Below are 22,803 nucleotides of genomic sequence, written 5' to 3'. Positions count from 1 at the left end.
TTAAATTGTATAGGGTGTCTGATAAATTTCTATTAACACTACAGCTTTAACAACCTTGTTGCTACAAGTCATAGCAACAACCTTAAAATTTCATATTCAACAATAGAACAAAAATTGAAGTTCTACAAAGTTAAACATCTACAGCCAAGAAAACCCCGGAAACTTCTTATATTCTTAAATATGGTTTAATACTTTGCTCAATTTCTGTACATCACAACACCAAGTTAACTGTTTGGGAAAGCTCATTTGAGGCTATAGATAAGTGAAGGCTAACAGCTATACCCCATCTTAACTATACGTATACACGTATGTGTCGTCACTGACATTAACAAATTAAAGAAATACAAAAATTTGGCATCATTTCTAAACAAATATTAAAAAGTAAAGCTACCAGAATGCAGAATATTTAAAATTGTTATGAGAATCAAGCAGCATAGATTCCAAAATAAATGGAAATGTACATCCAAATTCATTTGCATTATAAGATTCAGATCACACTAGACCCATTTACAAAGGTAACATCTGATCATATTCCGATAATCACACTGCAAAGACAGACTTAAATAGATGAAGTTATGTGCATGTGTACTCATTAAAAAAAATGTTAGTGCTTTGTTTTACTGAACAAAAATAAACTGGAGTAAAATTGGACCCAATAATAGTTAAATGGAAATAATTTTCTATACACTCTGCTGAGGTTAGTTTTTAAAGTTGGGCACATTTTGATCACAGAATCAGGAATGAAGCAATATGCTAATATGAATAAGGTAAAGCAAAGGTTTTATAATTTTATATATATGTATAATGTATAATATATATATATATATATATATATATATATATTATACATAGATACACACAATGATTTCTAATGTAGAAACATGCCATGGAATGACTTTGCACCTAGAGTATTGTAAGTGAGAAAAAATTATCTATGTATCATATGGCCGAAAGGTTTCATTATCTGGGCACATTCTAATAAAAAAAAACCCCACAAGCACAAAATGACAGGTTAAGAAAGATTTCTAAATCAAAACTGATTTCCATGACCCTAGCTTACACATAAAAGGCACAATGGAAATAAGGAACAAATGACATATCCCATCTACAACATTTGATAAATGCTAATTGAAGAGTACCAAATAGATTTGGTTTAAAAACATCCCCTTAAATTAACTCCAATATTCAGTGTGCCTGAGATGTGAAAGCATCAATTTACAAGGTACATAAATAAATATGGCCAACTAGTAGCCAGAAAACAGATGACAACAATTCAAACACTACATTTCACAAACTAAGTTTCTTATGACCAAATGCTTGCAATTTGTTAGAACACAGAAATTAGGAAAAAGTGCACTTTAGCAAGTATGTATTAAGCAGATGCTATTTTAATGTATTTAGAAGTCAAAATATTAAAGGCCACGGCATCCAAAGGTCATGTTCAATGCTGGCTTCAGTGTTCAGATCTGCAGAATGTCTAACAAAAACCAAGGCATGCAATACATTGCCACTGTATGTTGGATGACACAGGAGCACTTTAACATTAAATACGCTGTTATTTGCATCTCCAAGGTTCTGAATATTTTGGCCAATCCAACACATGCTCCGGCATATTGGATGAACAAATCAGTTTTCAAATAAAAGTTAATTTGACAAACAGTCTGTACCACCACCAATAATTACAGCATGGACTGTTGAAGCAAATTTAGTCTTAATCCCAAAATCAAATTTGTTCAGCCTCTTATTTTTTCCTTGAATTTATTATGATGGCACACAATGTAAATGGGTCAATGAACAATGTAGTATTTGCCCAATTAGGTAGGAACTAGATAATCAGTGTATATTTTGCTTGTATGTTTAAAGTAGGTAAAGTGTTTTGCCTGCGTACAAGGAATAAAAATAAATCTTAAAAATACAAGAGCAACTAAATTTTAGTAAAAATAAAAAGTAATTTTGTGAATGCCGAAGTGGCATAGGGAATCTTGCAGTTGCATTATATATAGTGACAAAATGATGTGTTTTGCTTTTCATATCAAATGCATATAGATCAAGTTCTTGAAATGTTCATTTCTAAGGCAGGGGGATCTGTTTGGTTTCCATCATGAAACTTCTGCTTGGGTTGGATGCTGGAGGGCTAGGCACATTGCCAGACCCATGTTGACTACCTAGTAGTCATCTAGGTCAAAAAATTCGTCATCGGTTCCTTGATATTCCATTCCTTGAAAATCTACTCTATACCGCAAGATACCTGTTACGAGAAGCAAAATGTTATTATGGAAGTTCATATCATTTATAAAACCACTTCTAAACATGTCGCAGAAATACATTTTGTCACACTTCAACACCTCATAGGAAAATCTGAATTTCAAATAATTCACTTGGAAGCACAAAAAGCATTCAAATGCTACCACAACTGCAAAATGGGTGTTAATTTAGTGTGCAGTCAGAGGTCTACATGTGGTCTACCGTTAACTGTTGTGCATTCTGTCTAGCACAAGTATAAGTAAGAAGTTAAGTATAACCCTGCTATAATGCTGTTAAAAAGATTTCTATAAAAAATATGATTTGCACAGAAGAGAACGCAGTTGCGTTTTTACATGAATACAATCACCTGGATACACCACAAAATGTAGAGCCTTGTCATCGATGTGGCAGGAAAAAGAAAATGTAACAGGTGTAATGGAAATAACTCATGAGCACAATGGTGTCTCCGAAAAGATTAGTTGTACTGTAACCTACAAGTTCAGGTAGACGGCACGATAAAGTAGCACCACAAAATGTACGGTGTTTGAAACTGGCCTGCAAAACTAGGTTACTACTAGAACGTTTGAGTAATTTTGCAGGCTTTGAGAACTTGGGTCACACCGTGTGCAGGGCACTTTTACAGTACTTTCTACCAAACACGAACAAGAAGCCTGTCCTGAATTCTGTAAGCCCAGCACTTTTCAGAGATCCTGGGTATTCTCACACGCTTCCTCCTTTTCCAGTCACATAGCTGTGCTGAGCACGTCAGTTGTGTCAAACCCGAGGTAGAAAGTGTAGGGACTGCACCACTATTGTCTTGATTAAAGGGTACCCGTTTCTCTTAATCAGTTAACCAACTGATGCTAGAAGAGTGAACGTGCCATCGATTGGAGGGTATACAAATCATTTGTCAAAGTAAGTGGCTGAAATCAGAAATGTGCTGTTTCAGCAAAACAGTTCAACTGGATTACAAATTTCCTTTATAAGACAGAATTTCAAGACAATGCCCAGAGAAAGTCACTGCTGTGCTTTATGGTCTCCTCACATTTGAAGATTTGTACAATGCACAAAAGGAGACAGGGTTCAAATACTTAGACAGGAGGGTGGGCGTTAAAAGATATTTAGATCTGTCTTTCTGCTCAGTGTTTGAGAATTGGCAAAGATCCTATCCAGCATCAAAATATTTCAATAGTTATAAGACTAGAAAAGGTACCCTTAAGCAACTTAAGCCTGTATGCCATTAATCTGTTTAAACGTAATTACCTCCAATTCCACCAAATCCTTTCACAAACTGAGATCCCTCTTGTGACTTGTCTGTAACAATCTCCAGTGTTGCTCCAAATTTCTTATAGTTATTAGCAAACCATTCTAGTAAAGGCATGCTCTCTATTAATTCATGTTCTTGTCCAGTCTGCAGAAAAATAAATTCAATTGGTTTAAAGTAAACTGTACCACAAAGATGTATATGTGCATAAAGTTTCCACAGGACAGCTATGTAGAATTGCAGGGCCAACAACAGCTACCCTTTTTATAGGATTTGTAAGAGTAAAGATTAGACCTGCTACAACTATTCAAAATTTGTTACTGTGTTGATGGATTGGCCTTATAGACAGTATTACATATCGGAGTGATTTCTCCTGCTAAAGTTAAAACCAATAGATGTAAACAAATAACAGTCTTTTCCCAAACACATTTACTGCAAGGCGTTGTGGGGGGAAATAGCCACGATCTTAAGAACCAATCAACAATGGGCAACTTAAGTCAAAGTATGGTCGGTCTCCTGGTCAAAAAACAGGCATTAATGTTACAAACCTGTGGGAACAGAAACCAAGATACGTATCAAGACATTAGCAGAGTACAGGGATCATGCACATTTTTTTGATCTTTGTCCAGATCTCTGTGTACTGTGTAAACATTTTTAAACTTCATAGTAGTACATAGAAATAATACATACAGACATACCATACAGTGGGTATAAAGTCTACACAGCCCTGATAAAATGTGATTTTAAAGAATGAGACAAAGAAATCACGTCAGAACTTTTTCCACCTTTAATGTGACCTATAATGTGAACAATTCAATTGCAAAACAAACAAAAGCGTGCAAACCCTTAAACTAATACTTTGTTGAAGCGCCTTTTGGATTTTATTACAGCAGTCTTTTTGGCTAGGAGTCTTAGCACAGCACATCTTCACGTGGCACAAGATATTCAATTAGATTCAGGTCTGGGCTCCGGCTGGGCCATTCCAAAACGTTAGTCTTCTTCTGGTGAAGCCATGCTTTTGTGCCATGTTCTGACATGATTTATCTTTGTCTCATTCTTTAACATCACAAGAACCTAGCATTTTAACAGGGGTGTGTAGACTTTTTATATCCACTGTATATAGCTTGGATGACAAACCAGACAACATACAATAGATATTTAAATACATGTAAACATGGTGCAGGATTGAAACTGGTTTCAAAGAGGAACAGAAATGCAAGGATAAGGAGTTATTGTGGATGGGAGGGTCAGAGGCTTTAATGACATGTATCATTTCATGGAGACTTGTGGATAACTGAAACAGCTTTCCACCAGAGATAGTTGAGCTTTTTTTTTTTTTTTTTTATACTTCTCAGTCTTGAGTGGTATCAAATTTTATAGATACATTAGATGTTGTCAACCCTGTAAGTGCTAAACAAAAAAGTACTACATACCTCTTTGTCAGTAAAGTGGGATTTATCCTTTTCTTGTTCAGGTGTTAGATAAAGAATTTTGTCCTCTAAGACAGACAAAAATAGTAAGTTAAAGTGCAAAACAATATTGCTCATAATAAAAAATGTATATATATGAAATTACCTTCAACCCCGTTGCACCGCAAGACATATCTCATGATATCCAGGTTCTCATAAACTATCAGGATTTCAACAGCACCCATTTCCAATGCTTTCAGCGTGTCCTCAACACCAAAACAATACTTTCCAGTGTCTTGGCTAATTTCATCAAAATATCTCCCTGCAATTAAGCCACCAGAATACATTTGTCAGGAAAATGGCAAAAAAAAAAAAAAGGCTGCTTAAATGGGGTTGTCTTCTAGAGTAGTACATATCAGCTGTTGACAGTAACAAGTGCTTTCACAAAAACTGCTTTTTTTTTGTGCTTACTAACTGAATGCCTGCATCAACTATTCTTATGCATAATTTCTACGGAGTATATTGTTTTATAGAGAGGAAAAGTTTTAAAAATACTTTGTCTTATTAGTATGTAACCATTGGGGTGCACCAGCTTTACATAACTTGCATTCAAAGGGCTATAGTTTACACTACATCATACAATATTAGTCTGGGGTGCCCTATCCTTTACAAGGATCTGTAGGGATCTACAGGATTTCTAAAGGGTACTGGAAGCTGGCCCTCAGGTCCTGAGCCAACCTGCAGCCATCTTACTTGTACTGCGAGTAGGAATCCTCAACCGTTGTTAAAGGGGAAACTGCATGTTTACAGGTTAAACATATTGGATTCCGAACAGAATGTGTACTAATAATTAGAGCAGGAGTATAGGGCCACAACACATGGGATAGGCAGCTGGCGCACTAGGAACACTTTGTAAACAATGTCCATCATACATGGCAGGCACTACAAAAGGTTAAGGAAGCTTCCGCTACGTCTATCAAGGAAGGGGACAACTAAAAAAAACAAGCTTAATAAAGTGATTAGGGGGTTGAGATCACAGACATTCCTTGGTGACATCACCACTGCCCTTTATTTTGCCTTTACTTCATCTTGTTATGTTTGGAGAAAAAATAAAACATGAACAAGTTAGGAATGGACTAAAAGCACCAAGGCTTGCAATCAATGTATTGCAAGTTTTCAGGAGATTTTATGCAAAATTATATTTTAAAAAAAAGTTTTGGTTTGAAGCTCTTTGGTTATACTTCACATTTTCTAACTTTTTATTAGATTAAAAACAAAAAAAACTACAAATAAATGTTTGAATATTTCATACCTATTAATTTCTTTTCTTGAATAAATTTCACATTCGAAAGGACCTCTGTTGACAGTTCGATTGCTTGATTAAAACCATTTTCTCCACCATACGAAATATCGACAAGCTTCAGAACCTTTGATTGCAATCGCTACAAAATATAAAAGCTCAACTATAAAAGATTTTTAGCTGTAAGGATCCCATTATTGCATAAGTAGCTAGAAGGGAAGAGATGAACATGCATTATACAGACATAAAATATTTTCAGTGTGCCAATTCAAAAGTTCCATCTTTATGGATTGTGGCTTTTTTTTATTGCTTCTGTGTATATTTTACAAGTCTCACCACCTATTTTAGGCATCTGAAACAAAAAAAAAAGCTTAACTAATTGTGCTTGTTCTGTTAGCTTGTGGGAGTTTTCCTTTTCGAGAGAAAAGTTGCAAGACAAATTGAAGTTCGTACTTAAAAGATTTACCAATACTCAAAGTGAAAACTGGTAAATGAGGAGTTAACTGCCAGGAAGGAGGGGACAGTATAACTGACATTACACTGGTTTCAGCATGTTCGGAAACGCCGCTTTCCGAACATGGACTCCTGCAGCACGTGCCCCAGGGACCATGATTGAGAATGATTTGCCTACTTGAAATACAACATACTGGAGCTAAGAGGGCAACTGCCAACAGTAAGTAATATTTTATTCAACATACTGTTTTTTAAAATAATTAAAAAAAAAAACTTTAAATTTAAGTATGGGGAAATCCAACATTATACCCCTAAGGAAAATAAGTCTACCAGCCCCTGTTTCACATCTTGATATAATCTGAAGCGCTACAGTGGAACTGCTACATTTAAACTTTTAGCATTTCAAATTAGTGGAGATTTGGACAAATTGGGGCACTGGGCGATCAAGTGGCTATTGAGTGTTACTGTTGACAACCACAAAGACATTCATTTAAGGAAAATAAGTTTAAATGATACCTTAAAATAACTAAAAACAAGAAGCTATTCAAACTGAGCCACACATTTAAGTGGAGACAACTTAATATGTTTACCTAAAATTAACACTTACAAATGCAAAAAATAGAAAAATGCAGATTTCAAATGCCACACAGCAGAAAAGTGCACAGAAGTAGCACATTTGAAAAAGTACCTGATCAAACATGTCTGACTGGCTGAGCTCTGTTTTGAAGTCTGCTGACCCGGCTAACACCAGACCAGCAACATTCACCTTGTCGCCAGAGATAAATAGCTGTACTGCTGTCTCTGCTACTTTCCTCACATAGTTGTGTCGTTTTTCCATCCTAAGGCGGGCAAAACGCAAAGCAGATTGTCCTCCTCTACCTGGGGGTGAGAAAACAGACACCTAAGATGTTTGCTGGGATGAGACAGAAGATATGCATACATTGTACAAATGCATTTTTGGTTTAATTTCCTTTGCCCGCCAGTTATGCACATCTGCCCCAGAGTTTGCTATGCTGCCCCCCAGATATGCCTTACACCCCGCTATATATCACTCTGCCCTCTCATGATATGCCTTATAACCCCAGATATGCCACACTGCCTAAACCCCCGCCCCCAATATTCCAGATTTGCCAATCCCCCCCCCCAATATGCCTTATACCCCCCTCTGCAGTTTCACATAAAATTACCAAAAAAACCCTACGCAACGAGGAAGCGTATGCTGTGCATACGGAAGAGATCTCGCATAAACATTGTGAAATTACAGTCATAAATACACCCTCAAAATTATGTTACCATGCTTTTTTGGAAGATCCACTGTGAATTTGTGTAATACTTCTCGTGTATTTCCTTGAAGAGTGCCAAAAAGTGCTCCACTACCATCAATCACAATAAATCCAAATTTACTGTCATCAGAAAGGAGAGCAGTAAGAGCCTATAATAAAAAAAATATATATATTTTATATAAAACAGAGGTGTTTAAAAGCAAAAAAGGGTAAACATGAGCCTTAGCAAACCTCCTGCATATTGAAAGCATCCCATATGCATGTACCTGAAATTGCTCAAAGATGTTGCTTTGCGTATGAGTTAGAAGTATACATTATCCAACACAACTGCTGCCACTTTCTAGAATGTTTTCCATATTTAACACAGCGGGCAGGCTTTATTCTATTCCAATAAACATTACATTTCATATTGCTGCCCAGCAAATAAAGATTGAGATATATGTGAAACTTATGATTTAACCTTTTCTCAATTGTTTGGAGGATATAAGTACCCTACATTATTTATTAAGGAGCTCAAACCAAAAATAGGGAAAATTGGTCCATTCAAAGAATTTTTTTGCAGTTGCCCATCTTGGGGGTGGCATAGCATAGTAGGTGAGCATGTTCATTGGCCAAAATACTGTACTAAAGTCTTACTTTGATCAATGTATATCTGTAGGTTTGGAGTTACACTGGTAATTTGTGTTTCCTTGTACATTAAATTAGCTAAATGTCAAATTATTGCTGGGATTAAGCAAACATGTCCTTGTTTTTAGCCAATTGCAATGCCTCTTAAGTTTTCTTTTTCTGTCAGTAAAGCGACAGGAGAGCAAGATAAGTTGGGCGGCAGCATTCATGGTAGATTGTAGATGGAAGAAAAAGGTATGAAGGAGACCAGCTATGACAGGATTTCAATAGTCAATGGGAGATGAGGGCATGGACACGAGCCTTAGTGACATCTTATGTTGGAAAGGGACAGATGCAAGCAATGCTGGAGGTGGCAATTTTTTGAGACAGAGAATGTGGAGAGTGAATAGGTCAGAGTCAAGCATGACACCATAGCAGCAAGCTTAAGGGGATGGAGTGATTATTAGAAAATAGACATTGAGGGGAACAGAGGAGGGAGGTAACAAGGAGTTCAGTTTTTGAGAGATTACGTTTCAGAAAACATGCCAACATTCTGTCAGAGAGAGGCAAGACTGCTAGCAAAGAGTTTATGAGTAGTGGCAAGGTATGTGGGAATGTTTATTGGGGCTTCTGGGGTGTTGAATGGAGGTGGAAAGGGGAGGAAGGGAGAAGTGAAGCCCGGGATGTGCCCCAGCTGTAGACAAGAGGGAAAAGATTAGATTAGAATATGGACTTGTGGAAGTGGATTCATTGCTGTGAACGAAGGGGAGAACAGAGGCGAAGGTGCCCAAGATGAGAGTAAGGGAGAAGAAAGTAATGACGCAGCAGTACAGAAAGTGTGGAGGTGCTGGTGGCTGGAGAGAGATAAAAGTTCCATAAAAAAAAAAAAAAAAAAAAAAAAAAGGAAAATAGCAACAAGGCCACTTTGGACATGGCACAGAGAACCATAGTAACCAGCAGGCAGCAGTTAATGACTGTTCAGTATCCATTGAAGAGAGCTTCCAAATTACTTTGTTCTCCCTTGGTAAAACTATGGAAAGCGGCACACGCCTCCAAAGTCAGTTCTGATATAGAGATGGCTGTTAGGTATTTACCAATTAATTGCCCAACAATAAAAACGGACACACTGGAGAGAGGGGAGGACAGCAAAAAAGGCACAAGTAACTCAATATGGATAACAGACAAAGGACCAATAATGCAAAAAAGTAGAATACCTAGATTAATTTGATGCACTACACGCATTTTTTTTTTTATAGAAAATTCTATTTAAAAATACTCAAAATTATACCTCTGTATGAAACTTGTTGTCACATAAATACAAAGATGTATTGATTGGTTTGAAAGGCTCAAAATCGATGTTTACTTTCTTTTCCTTCCCCTCTTCTGTAACAATTGTCCCACAGTACACAACTAGCCCGTTCGGTGGCACTGGAAATAGAAATGGAAAAGATTTAATCTAAAATAGGATTGTCAGTCCACATGCATAAATTACGGCAGAGACTAAACTTATTACATAAAATCTGCAACGGCTAAAAATAGTAATTAGGCATGATAAGAGATGGGAAAGGTCTGGACAAAAACACAAAAAAAGCCATTTTCAGAAAAATTTTAATAAATTGGTGTGAAATATCTTTTACGTATAAATACACGTTTATGACATGGCATTCAAACCACATTACATGAAGACCTTTATGAAAGATGCACTGTGTCTACATCCGACTGGCACAAAAAAACGCCAGTCACTTTTTTATTTGCATTTGGTGCTAAGGTGCAAATCTGATTGGCCAACTGATCGTTCAATTCATGTAGGAATCATTTTGTTTATTTACGGAATAAGCTTTTATTTCAAGCATGATATTTTACATACGCTGCATTTCATGTCCCCAGTGTAACAAAATTAATTTTCTGAAAATTGTTTCTGGAAATTTTACACCATGCATAATTACAAAATCAGGTATCGAGCAATCAGGAAGCAAGGGAGGGTTGGGGCTGAAGAATATTTTCTCCCTGTGCCTGAAGCTGCCACTAACAGCTGGGACACAATGGTCGGTAAACCGGCGATTGCAGGGAGGAGTTTGTTTGCCTTTAATTATATATATTAATATTGTTATTGCATTTTTGCAATTTTGTCCAATTTTGGTGTGTTACTTTTATTAAAAGTGTGGGGCAGTCAGAGGCAGTAGGGTAAGTGGAAGGGGTAGTTATGATAGAGTGAAGGGAATTTAAGGAAGTGAAGAGATGTTTAGGTTTGTGAGACAGGAAGTAGATAAGGGAGGTTATGTTAAGGAACGTAGCATGAATTTATGATGTGGGAATTCAGACTTCCAACTAGGTTTAGCAGTGCAGGGACATCTTTGAGGGTGCCTTGTCATGTGCCAGGGTTGGAAACGTGAGTGTTGTGAAGAGCAAGTGGTAGTTGAGGTTAGAGTGCCATATGTTTGGGATTGGAAAGAGGGGAGGGGGTAAATCAGATGAGAATTTGTAAAGATTGAGAGAGCTAAGGTAGAGACCTGAGGGTTAGTCAAGGACATTGGGAGAAAACGGAAGCAGTAGGAGGCAAAGTAAGAGCGGGACAGGAACTGGTGTCAGAGAGGGTAAAGGGGAATTAGAAAAGGTAGCAAGAGCACATGCCACAAAAGTTCCACAATGTGACCATCACTGTGACTACAGGTGCTCATATGCTGCATGAAGGCGGTTATGGATAAGGCTCCCTAGTGTGAATAACTGCAGATGTCCAAGCTGCATTGCACACTAGTTCAGATAAACATGACAAACCAATCACACCTATAAAAGTAAACTAAAAACCAGCTTGTGCCGTGAATATTGGTTATGGATATTTAGAGACTACAAATAGTTATTATTAAAGTTTTTGCAACAGAGGAAAGAAAGTTCATGCATTACAACTTAGATATTCGGACGACTATGGTTCATTCCACTGTAAGTAACGAAAGGAAAACAGGTTTGTAAACCTCAGCAGCAGGTTGTACAGCTCAATATAACACTATTATATACTCAATATATAAATGTTTACACTCTGCACACCAAAGTATATTCAATTTCCACTTTGGGGGGTAGTGTTTATTCTTACCTTTATTATAGAGTTTAAGCCTCTGCTGCACTGATGTAATTGCACCCAGGACTGAGAGGCGATTTACACGAGATTTTATGTTTGATGCAGTACCAAACTCATCAGCTAACATTTTTGCCACCCGTGAGATCTGGTCTTTTGGAGGAATTATCAATGAGATCATACTGGTGCCATTCCTGAGGTGGAGAGAGCACAAATGAACAAATATACAATTGAATAATCAAATTGAATACGACCACTGCTACAAGAGAACACATTTTCGACAATTATGAATAGCCTTTTCTGTCAGGTCTTAAAAGAATAAATTGGTGCTGGCAAACTTAAGTGTATCCACTACAGAAGCCTGACACTTTATAAAATACCACCAATTATATTATACCAAGCAGAATTGCCAACACATTGTATACACAGACCCTTATATGAACTCTGAAGTGTATAGTCTGCAAATGCCCTTGGCGCTACAGAGAAGATTTTGGATGCATTACAAGCATCCTTACAGCCCACCTGGTCGTCATATTTGTAGTTTTCTGTGACAACCAGATATAATTGATTGAAGATTTAAGGTAAGGTCACACTTCATCTATACATGTCCTAGTAAGTTTTTCTGCGTTCATACAGGTGCATTCCTTTTGTTATTGCGGTTAGAAAATGAAACTCAGTTTCCTCCTTCCTGTCTGTACTGAAAGCAGGAAGTGTACTTAAGCATGCATTCAGCACACATGATATATCACTTCCAGATGTCAATTGCATGTATGGTAGCTGAACATTGATTGTCTTTCAGCATTACAAAATGTATCAAAACTACTTAGTTACCTACTTTGTTTCTTAGCACAAATATCTTAAGGATTAAACCTGGTAAGCAGAGATCGGTGCATTAAAAGTCGGTGAAGTTAACACAATCTGTTACCTCTCATCTAGTTATTACCACTCCTCCTTTCCTTCTAGTGGCATTAGACAATTCATGAACAATGCGCAATGCACTATAAGTGAAAAGCTTTAATGAAATCACTGTTAGCCAGAGATATGCAACAGCCATGTGTTATTACACATTTAAAGCCGGTCATTTTATAAACCAAAGAAACCTAGGGTTTTGCAGGGGAGCACTGGGTTATCTGCAAAAAAGTACAACTTCCACATTAGCTAAAGTGTACATTAGTATCCTAGATATAAACCCTTACTTTAAAACAGTGTGTATGATTATGACTGAACAATTTAATCTATTGTTCTAAGGAATATAAAAAAAAATAACAAATGGCCGCACAATAATTTTTGTGAAGATTCTGACTGGCAATCTTGGGCACAGAATGTGATGTTGGAAAACCCATACAATAAAAATACCTATGGAGTCTTTAAAAAAAAAAAAAAAAAGAAAAATGGCAATCTCAATGTGAAAAGTTTCAATGACGAGCAGAAGCGTACAATAAAAATCTGTTCTGTGCCACACAGAAATAACATTTCAATACCCAACACAAGCCAAGTCTACTTTTATCCTTTATCCAAGGACATGAGCAGACACTTCTGAAGGGAAACCTTTTAGTCTGATGCTAGTTATAATAAATTGGATGAAGGTCCACTTTATCTATAACAAATGATCAAATTCCTCATAATTAACATGTTCCAAACGGGTTTTAAGAACCACTTTATTACAGGGTCAAACTGCCAGACCAAAAGTTTGCCACCCTTCCCTGTAAGCACACAACTAGTACCATTAAGAGTTTGAGACATTTAGTTCAGTTATAGCCTCAAAGAATATTTAGGAATGACTAGTAAACTGCACTATTATAAATGTGTTAAAAATGAGCGATTACATACTGACCATTACATACAGAGACAAGTACCTCATATGAAAGAGTCTACTGTAAGATATCTCCTAAAATTACAACGTGATAAATATTGTAACCTCCATGGATCATTTACATATTATATATATATATATATATATATATATATATACGGTATATATACATATATATACACACACACACACACACCTAAGACCTTTACATGCTTGCACATTACCATTCAAAAATAAATATGTATTCAGCTAGGTTTTAGGTAGCAGATACCAGAATACTACTGAGCCACTTGCACAACCCACGTTGGAAAGAGGTGGGCCGATACTCTAGCGTGCTTGGTTGCATGCAACTTTTTGTACAATATTCGTGCGGAAAATAAACAGTAATGGATTCCATGGATTAGGCCGGCCCGGAAACTAAAAGCGTAATCCAGCCTCACCCTCTAGCGGCTTCTAAACTCTTGATAAGCTTCTTGATCTTCCAGATCTCCACGTTCCTGTCTGCTGCACTCGGATCGTCCGCCATCTTCTCGCCTCCTGCTTTATGCAGCCGCGCTGCTCAAGAGAGAGAAACGGTTAGTCAGACGGCGCTTGTTGGGGGCAGAAAAAAATATCTCACCCGCACCGTGTTCTCTGTATCGATTACAATCGTCTATACCTGTATCCTATTCCCGGATTTCAGTTACTTGACCTGCGTCGGATCTCAACAGGGATAACTCCCGGCTGTGACGTACAAACCGGCTTCTAGCTCCCTTCTCAGCTGCCGCTGCATGTGTTGCATCTAAGCTTGCTCACATGGGCTGCTCGACGTCACTTCCCGCCGACGACACCGTTTCTCCACATTGGCTGGCGTTGGGGAAATAAGGCATCATTTAATTGGTAGGAGATTAAAATCGTCCCGTGACGCTCTGACTATGCGCTCACGGGAAATGTAGTCTTCTTCTTTGGTATTTAGGGCCTGCTTTTACTTTACGTAAAATAAAACACGTTGATTGATGTAGTCCATAGCAGATATGGCTAAACGGTTATAAAGATTACTAATTGTATGCAAGCAGATGTATGTATAAATAAGTAGTCTAGAGCCAATGGGGAGAAGACCCCAATCTCCGCACCCCAACCAGATGAGATACCCCAAACCCAGGGTGTCTCGGATAGATGGAAACCCCAGCTATTTGCGCTGTCCTAGCTACACTGGGCACTGAGTGATCACCTTGGAAAGGGTTATCTGATCGACACAAAAAAAAAACCTCAGAATACGCATTTTGTAATAACATAACAAATGCTGTGGAAAACTCCAATGCACACAATAGGAACCCCGGGCCTGCAACCCTGGGTCCATGACATGTCAAATATTTTTTTCAAATTTTTTGTGGGATAAACCTGTGTTGTGTTTGTAGGGCTGCAACTAACGATTATTTTCATAATCGATTAGTTGGCCGATTATTTTGTCGATTAATCGGATAAAAAAAATGAATGTAAATTTTTCATTTATTTAAAATAATTTAATAAACAAATGATGTTAAATACAAACAGCAGAATAAAAAAAAAACTTTGATAAAATGCATTTCTTGTCTTTATTTCCCAACCAGCCCCCCCAATTGATGCACATTTGAGCCCAGGCTTGCCACGCTGCCTCCCACATATGCCACTCCACGCTGCCTCCCACATATGCCACTCCACGCTGCCTCCCACATATGCCACTCCACGCTGCCTCCCACATATGCCACTCCACGCTGCCTCCCACATATGCCACTCCACGCTGCCTCCCACATATACCACTCCACGCTGCCTCCCACATATACCACTCCACGCTGCCTCCCACATACACCACTCCACGCTGCCTCCCACATATACCACTCCACCCCCACATATGCCACTGTGCCTGATACGCCTTATACCCCTGATACACCACTCCATCCTCCCCAGACATGCCACACTGCCTCCCAGACATGCCACGCTGCCCTCCCCACATATGCCACTCCACTCTACCCCCAGATATGCCACTGTGGCCCCACATATGCCTTATATACCGTATATGCCTTATACCCCCAGATATGTCACTCCGTCCTCCCCAGATATGCCTTATACCCCCCCCCAGATATCTCATAGTCCCCTCATAGAGTCACAGACCCGTTCACAGCACACTGACACCATACTTTTATAAATAAGTACTGGGTTAATCTTCACTGCCCCCAGGATTTAGATTCCCCTTAGTTTGGCCCCCCTTTATCTCTAACTGCACCTTAAGTTAACTTTATTAATTTAATCAAATTAACCCTCAGTCCTCATCATTAAATTAACCCTAAACACCCCATTAACCATAACTGCCCCTAAATTAACCCTAAACACCCCATTAACCACAGCATCCCCTAAATTAACCCTAAAGACCCTGTCAACCACAACAGCCCCTAAATTAACCCTAAACACACCATTAACCACAACTGCCTCAAATTAACCCCAAACACCCCATTAACCACAGCTCCTCCTATATTAACCCTAAACACCCCATTAACCATAGCTGCCCCTAAACACCCCATTAACCATAGCTGCCCCTAAACACCCCATTAACCATAATTGCCCCTAAACACCCCATTAACCATAACTGCCCCTAAATTGACCCTAAACACCCCATTAACCATAACTGCCCCTAAATTAACCCCCACCTCCCCTAACTTTCAGTAGCCCAAATATTAATTTTATACTTACAGTTAGATGAGTGTCACAGCCATGTGGTTCTGGAGAAGAAAGGAAGGGGCCAGTTGTCACAGTGATTACAGGGAGGGACTGGTAAGTAGGAGCTGCTGCTGTGGGTCACTCAAACGGATTATATAATGAGGGGTATTTTTCAGAGCGTTTGTTTGAATTGGCAACGAATTTCATTATCGATTAATATCGATTTTATCGATTAGTTGTTGCAGCCCTATGTGTTTGCAATTGTTTGATATCCATGAGAGCAGAGTATGTTTGTGTATTTGTTTTTAAGAGAAGATCAAAAGGTTAAACAACAAAGACAATTTTCACAGCCCTCTGTGCTCATATTTACCAAGGGTGCCAATCACTGGCAGAACTACTTCTTACTGTCTCCTCGTCCCGGTTCAAAATTGTTTAGAAAGGGCCCTTCTAACCTGGACTGCACTGATCCAGGTCGGAAGGGCCCTTTCTAAACTAATTTAAACTGGCTAGGTGTGATGGAACCCTCCATCACTGGAGCCACTGGAGAGGCCTGAGAGCCAGACTCCTTCCTATTGACTATGGGCCCTGACTTTGTAAAGACTTCTGTGGCTATCCCCAGCAGGATATCATCTCATCACTTGCTGGGATTATCTCTGGTAGACAGCCAGGATCTGCAATCAGGGAGTGACCGCCATTGTTTTACTTTAATATCAGACCCCCTCCCACCCCATGGTGTACTAATATGTTGTTTAAGTCAGTTATCCCTCCCATTTCTACCACTACAGGCATTTAACCCGGCCAATCCCTGGAACTAATTTCGGCCAGTAATGGATAGTGGAGGTTGGGACCCTATTGTATTGTTAATCCCGTTACTGCCTCCTGTTGTCTCTAGGAGGCAGAGTAAGGGGGCAGTTTGTAACCCAATATCTTGTTTTATGTGAATGTGTGATTTGCTGGCTATATCCAGCCCTGTGTGTGAAAAAAAAAAAGTAGTATTCATTTTGGTTTTACCCTACACTGAGTCTCGGATAGTGACTGGGAAACCGAGAAAGAGTGTGTTGTCCCAGGCTAAGGGAGCACAAGTCAGCGTAGGTAGTCGGTTGGACTATCCAGCTCCGTGACATTGGTGGCAAGGGCGGGATTGCTCCCTAGTCCTTTCCACCAAGATCTATCTCCAAGAAAGGGAATGGAAGTCAGCTATGCAGAGCTGATCCAGAGGAATTGTAGCTGCCAGAAGTTCTGGAGGGAGGTTCTCCACTTGGAAATTAAGTACAAGGAGAAAAGCCTCAAAACCTTCGAGGAAAGGTTCCGGCTCCAGTGGAAGTTGCTCATACCGTTCCTGGGGAAGCAGCCCAAAGAGGAATGTGAGCCTGAGCTGGAGGTGCTGGTCCAGACAGAGCTGAGGTTGAACTATGGATATCGGGCTCTTCGGTGGTACGCAGCACAGCTGTGACCGAGGCTGGAGGATAAAGGTCCCACAGAGGGCTATAGCTTCGGCGGCCCGGGATTATTATTGGAAGACATCCAAGAGCGAAGGGCAGAGGAAATCCCATACGTGCCCGAGCTGTGGGCTGACCTGGACTTTCCTTCCCAGAGAAAGGAAGAAAGTTTTCTGCGTGTAGTGGATGGGACTGTGGTCTCCTCTAGCACTCAACAGAAGAGCTGCAAATTGGGAAGAGTGCCGCTGGCCTCTGGCTGCTCCCTTCGCTGTTTCCCTAGCCTGACCACAGCAACCTTGTAGGGTCCAGTCAGGCATCCCCAGAGACTGTGGTAGTGGATGGCACTGCGGTCTCCACACCTGGGTCCCCGGAATGCTGGGCAGTTGGCCAGGATCCCCACCCCCCAGCAGAAGCGCTGGCATCAGGGCAGAGTGCTGCTGATCTCTGCCCAACCCCCCCCTTGTTCCTGAGTCTGACCATGATGCTCCTGCAGTGCCCGCTCAGACCACCCCAACAGAAGAGAGGCAGGACGGCCTCTCTCTAGCAGCACTGGGGATCCCCGCAAACCCTATAGAAGAACTTTCTCCAGGTCAGAGCGCAGCTGGCCTCTGCCCTCCCTTACCAGACGTCCCTCCACCAGAGGATGGTACAAAACCAGCACTGGGGGACATGTATCCCATACAGGTAGATGAGACTGTGGTCGCCACCTGTGGTCCCCAGAAATGCTGGGCAGCTGCCCTCTTGGAGGGGCAGATTGTTTGGGGCACCAGTTTTGGGAGGGCATTGATGGGCCAAATTAACTGAATGACTACGGAGTCAACCCATTTGGGGTCTCCTCCGGGGTCAGTCCCATTCAGGAGGGGGAGAAATGTGATGGAACCTTCCATCACTGGGGATCCTGGAGAGGCCTGAGAGCCAGCCTCCTCCCTATTGACTATGGGCCCTAACTTTGTAAAGACTTCTGTGGCTGTCCCCAGCTGGATATCATCTCATCATTTGCTGAGGGGAATATCTCTGGCAGAAAGCCAAGATCTGCAACCAGGGAGTAACCCCCATTGTTTTAATTTATATCAGACCCACCCCATGGTGTACTAATATGTTGTTTAAGTCCACCCCCCCCAGTTCCACCACTACAGACATTTACCCTGGCCAATCCCTGGAACTGATTACGGCCAGTCATAGATAGTGGAGGTTGGGACCCTATTATATTGTTAATCCCTTTACTGCCCCTGTTTTCTCTGGGAGGCAGATTAAGGGGGCGGTTTGTATCACAATGTGTGAAAAATGTGTGTGAAAAATAAAGTAGCATTCATTTTGGTTTTACCCTACACTGAGTCTCGGCTAGTGACTGGGAAGCCGGGAAAGAGTGTGTTGTCCCAGGCTAAGGGAGCACAAGTCAGCAGAGGTAGTCGGTCGGAGTATCCAGCTCCGTGACACAAACAATCATTTAAATAGATTCTAGTATTTGTCCTGAGTTTAGAAATACCCAGTGTTTTTATGTTGTTTTTTTTTTGCTTTTTTCTGCACGTTATGGGGCAATAGGTACAAGCCATTTTTTTCCAAATCTGGTAATTCTTCCCCCAAGTGCTATTTCGGGTAGCCATTTTTCAAATTGGACGTGGTCATCCTGCCATTACCATTTTTTACATTTTTTTTTTAAACTATTTTTTATTATTATTATGATTTTTTTTACATTGTGATATGAAAGCTGGGCTCCATTGACATGCACGGTTGAATGCAGTACCTGCAGGGGAAGCCAGAGTTCTCAGGAGGGTCTGGAGAGACCCTCTTGGAAACTATGCCAACTTCTTTTTTTTTTGTTCTGATGGGAGGCCATCTGACGTGAATGAAGCACACATACTGAAGGATCTACCACCAGCCAGCCGTCCAGGTAGGGAATTACTGCAATCATAGAGAAAAAAAGGCCATAGAAACAAAACAAACAATTTTGCCAGCATGACGCCTTCACCCTTCAAGATAAAGCCTGTACGGGCTGCTGTTAAATACCTGCATCGCTGCGATCGGAGGCTTAGCAGCATCCACGGAAGCCTCACAAGTGAGGCTGGCTGTGGATCATGGGAGTAAAGCCTCCCCCCAAAAAAGACTGGTCTAAAACAGAGCTTAGGAAACAATCGCCTTTAGTAAAATGAAAAAAAAAAAAACACTGTCACCAAAAAAGTCAAAATATATATATTTATACAAAAAAAATTCTCATTGAAAGTTAAAATATTGGCATTTTAAATGCCCGTAGGGTGCCTAGTTTTACAAAGAAAATTATGATTTGATGGGGTAAATTTAATTGGCTGGCTTCAAAAATGTCCCAAATATGGGACATGGGCACAGACATATACCAGGAGCGGTAAATTCATACCTAAAGTACAATGCGTGTGAAAAGAAATACTACCATAAAGTTTGATGGGGTAAATTGAATTGTCTGGCTTCAAAGATCTCCCAAATAGGATATGGGGCAGAATTTTCAACATGTCAAAATTCCAATTTGAAAAATGCACACCTCCCAAATGTGGCCTTTTAGTCCACAAACAACCCAATACACCCATGCATGTGGGGTATCACTGTGCCCTGGAGATGTTGCTGAACACATATTGGGGTGTGACAGTGGCATATACCAGGAGTGGTAAATTCATACCTGAAGTACAATGTGTTTGGGAAAAAACAAAAAAAAAATTGTACTACCATAAAGTTTGACAAAGGCTGGGGGTAGAATTAGTGCATGGAAAGGGTTAAAATACCAGCATCTGAAATACCCTGGGTGTCTAGTTTGAAACAATATATGGTTTGATGGGGGAAATTGCATTGGCTGGCTTTGAAGATGTCCCAAATACCACATGAGGCAGAATGACCAGATTTGGGAAAAAAATGGTTTTAAGATAGCAAAACACTACTTACACTTATTGCCCCATAACGTGCAAAAAAAAAAACAAAACATAAAAACATTGGGTATTTCTTAACTCAGGACAAATAGTAGAATCTATTCAGCAGTTTTTTTCATTAGGGTTTGCAGATGAGTAAAGGATTTTTCAAATAAAAGTGAGAAAAAGTCCTTTTTTACAAAAAAAATCGCCATATTTTATATTTTTTTATAGTAAAACAGATATGATAAAAACAATGGTATCTAAGGAAAGCCCTGCTTGTCCTGAAAAAACAAACAAACAATATATAGTGTGTGTGGATGCACAAAATGAGAAATTTATAGCTAAACAGCAATACTAGGAAAATGTTAAAAGAGCCTTTGTCCAAAAGTGTACTACGAGTAAGAGTCTTGTTATTAAGGGGTTAAATAGGGGCTATAGAGAAAAAAGCTCTGCCCAGGCATAGAGTAGCTAGAGCGTAACATCGAGGTACACTCAACCTGAAGGGTGGACAGAGGCGCTGAAGCAGCGGCCGGCCGGCTCCACCGGATGTGCTTGAGTGTTGCCTCACAAGACACTGCGGCCACTTCACTGGGACTGCAGGTACAGGGAGGTGCACCCATTGGTGTGTATACCCCCCAGGGACACGGTAGAATAGCCCAACAAGGGCACAAACCATGTCCCCAAACATCTATGGTCCTCTGGAGCATGTAGAGGGTAATGAATCCATGCTGCCCAAGAGCCTAAAAACAAAACCAAAAAAGTTTGACGAGGATAGGGCCTACCGGAGTAGGCAGGAACAAACACTGAGGAGGTTTAACCTTTTATTTGTTCCTGCCCTGCCTGATAGGCGGAGCTATCTCCCAGGAATGGCAATGGCAAGGAAAACCCTCTGGCTACGTGATGAAAATTGAAGATCTTACATGAACAGGAAGACTAACCGTTCTAGAAACATCCCATATTCTGGGTAGAGACTTGCAGAGGACAAAGCCCAAAGGACAGACATATTGGATGGCGACATCAGTTCTTGCACCCTTATGTGCCTGAGGGAACACGAAGAATGTCTCAGTAGTTCCTTGACTGAAAAAAGTTGGACAATCTCTGGCAGAAGAAAGGATTTTTGCAGAGTTGTATTTACTACTGCCCCCAAGAAGGCAAGCATCTAAGGTCTTTTAAAATCTGAATAGCTCTGGTGACTTGACAGCGTAGTGCACCAGAGGAGTAAGCTGCTATAAGATAGAAAGAAAAAAAAAAATCTCAGATGAGCCACAACCACAATTTTTAACAAACTTTGGGGGCATATGGTAAACAAAAAGGGCTTAAAACTTAATATGAACAGCTTGCCAGAGCCACAGGCAAACGTTTTTGATTGTTGGAGGATATTGCTATACAGATATAAGCATCTTCCAGATCTAGAGTGGCCAGATAATTCCTGGGATTTTGCAAATGCATGTTTTCTTCTGGAATCTTAATGGTAGGATAAATTGAACCATGTTGAACAAAACCAAACACCTAATGATCTGTGGTGACAGACTTGCAGCCTGGGTAAGAAAGTAATCTGCTCCCACAGAAGGCCTGGCTTCAGGACTAAGAGGGTGCCAATCGATCCTCTCTTGCCTTAGTTTTAAAGAGCCACCACCTGTGCCTGTATGGCTCGTCTCTGTAGAATCTACACACTAACAGGTCCCTGTTTATTTGAACCCCTACCCGCCCTCTTCGCTCCTCTCACGACCTGCGGCTTTCTTCTACTATTACCTCTTCCCACTCCCATATTCAGGATTTCACCCGTGCCACTCCCCTCCTGTGGAATTCCCTTCCCTGTTCCGTCAGACTTTCTGCCTCGTACGCGACTTTCAAAACCTCTCTTAAAACCCACTTTTTCAGGGAAGCGTACAACACTCCTTTACAGTGCTCCCAACTAGAGCCCTGCGCGGGACTGCTTTTTGAATCCCGCTCCCGCAATGTGGGTGTTCCGCTCCCGCCGCCTCCTTACCTGATTTCCCGTGCAGTCCCGCAAGGCTGCCCTCGAGTTGTTCCCTCACAGCATCTCTTCTCTTGCTCAGCCCAGGAGCAAATCGGAGTCACAGGAAGTGACATCACATCACGTGACTCCGCCTTGTTCATGGGCAGAGCAAGATAGGAGACACTGTAATGGAGCAGCGAGAAGGCATCCTTGCGGGACTGCACGGGATTACCGGGACCCGTCTCCCAGTGCAGTCCTCTACTCCCAACTATCATCCTAATCAAGCCATCTGAACAGCCAGCTTCAACACATCATCCCAACCAGATCAACTCATCCCCATCCAAGCAGTCCTCTCCTATTATCTCACTCCCCTCAGCCACCGACTAGAGTGTAAGCTCGCAAGAGCAGGGCCCTCT

General features: G+C 40.5%; 1 protein-coding gene across 1 annotated transcript; it reads right to left on the bottom strand.

Annotated features, from left to right (window-relative positions):
• Nucleotides 1-1,366: 1,366 nt before the first annotated feature.
• Nucleotides 1,367-14,253, bottom strand: ETF1 (eukaryotic translation termination factor 1). Its single transcript, XM_053465388.1, has 11 exons — nt 14,101-14,253; nt 13,883-13,997; nt 11,648-11,823; nt 9,848-9,987; nt 7,964-8,102; nt 7,359-7,549; nt 6,230-6,359; nt 5,084-5,239; nt 4,942-5,006; nt 3,508-3,655; nt 1,367-2,248 (listed from the first exon to the last, which is right to left on the bottom strand). The coding sequence occupies exons 2-11, from the start codon at nt 13,966-13,968 to the stop codon at nt 2,166-2,168; spliced, it is 1,314 nt and encodes a 437-aa protein (XP_053321363.1). The 5' UTR covers nt 13,969-13,997; nt 14,101-14,253; the 3' UTR covers nt 1,367-2,165.
• Between the last annotated feature and the right edge of the window lie 8,550 nt (nt 14,254-22,803).

This window comes from Spea bombifrons, chromosome 4, assembly GCF_027358695.1.
Source record: "Spea bombifrons isolate aSpeBom1 chromosome 4, aSpeBom1.2.pri, whole genome shotgun sequence".
Lineage (NCBI taxonomy): Eukaryota > Metazoa > Chordata > Amphibia > Anura > Pelobatidae > Spea > Spea bombifrons.
This window is presented reverse-complemented; position numbering and strand designations above follow the sequence as displayed.

Coding starts and splice junctions, on each gene's coding strand:
- ETF1 (XM_053465388.1), bottom strand. CDS start 13,968: ATGGCGGACGATCCGAGTGCAGCAGACAGGAACGTGGAGATCTGGAAG. Junction 11,824..13,882: donor AGTTTAGAAGCCGCTAGAGG/GTGAGGCTGGAT, acceptor TCTCCACCTCAG/GAATGGCACCAGTATGATCT. Junction 8,103..9,847: donor ACAACAAGTTTCATACAGAG/GTATAATTTTGA, acceptor TTTTTATTATAG/GCTCTTACTGCTCTCCTTTC.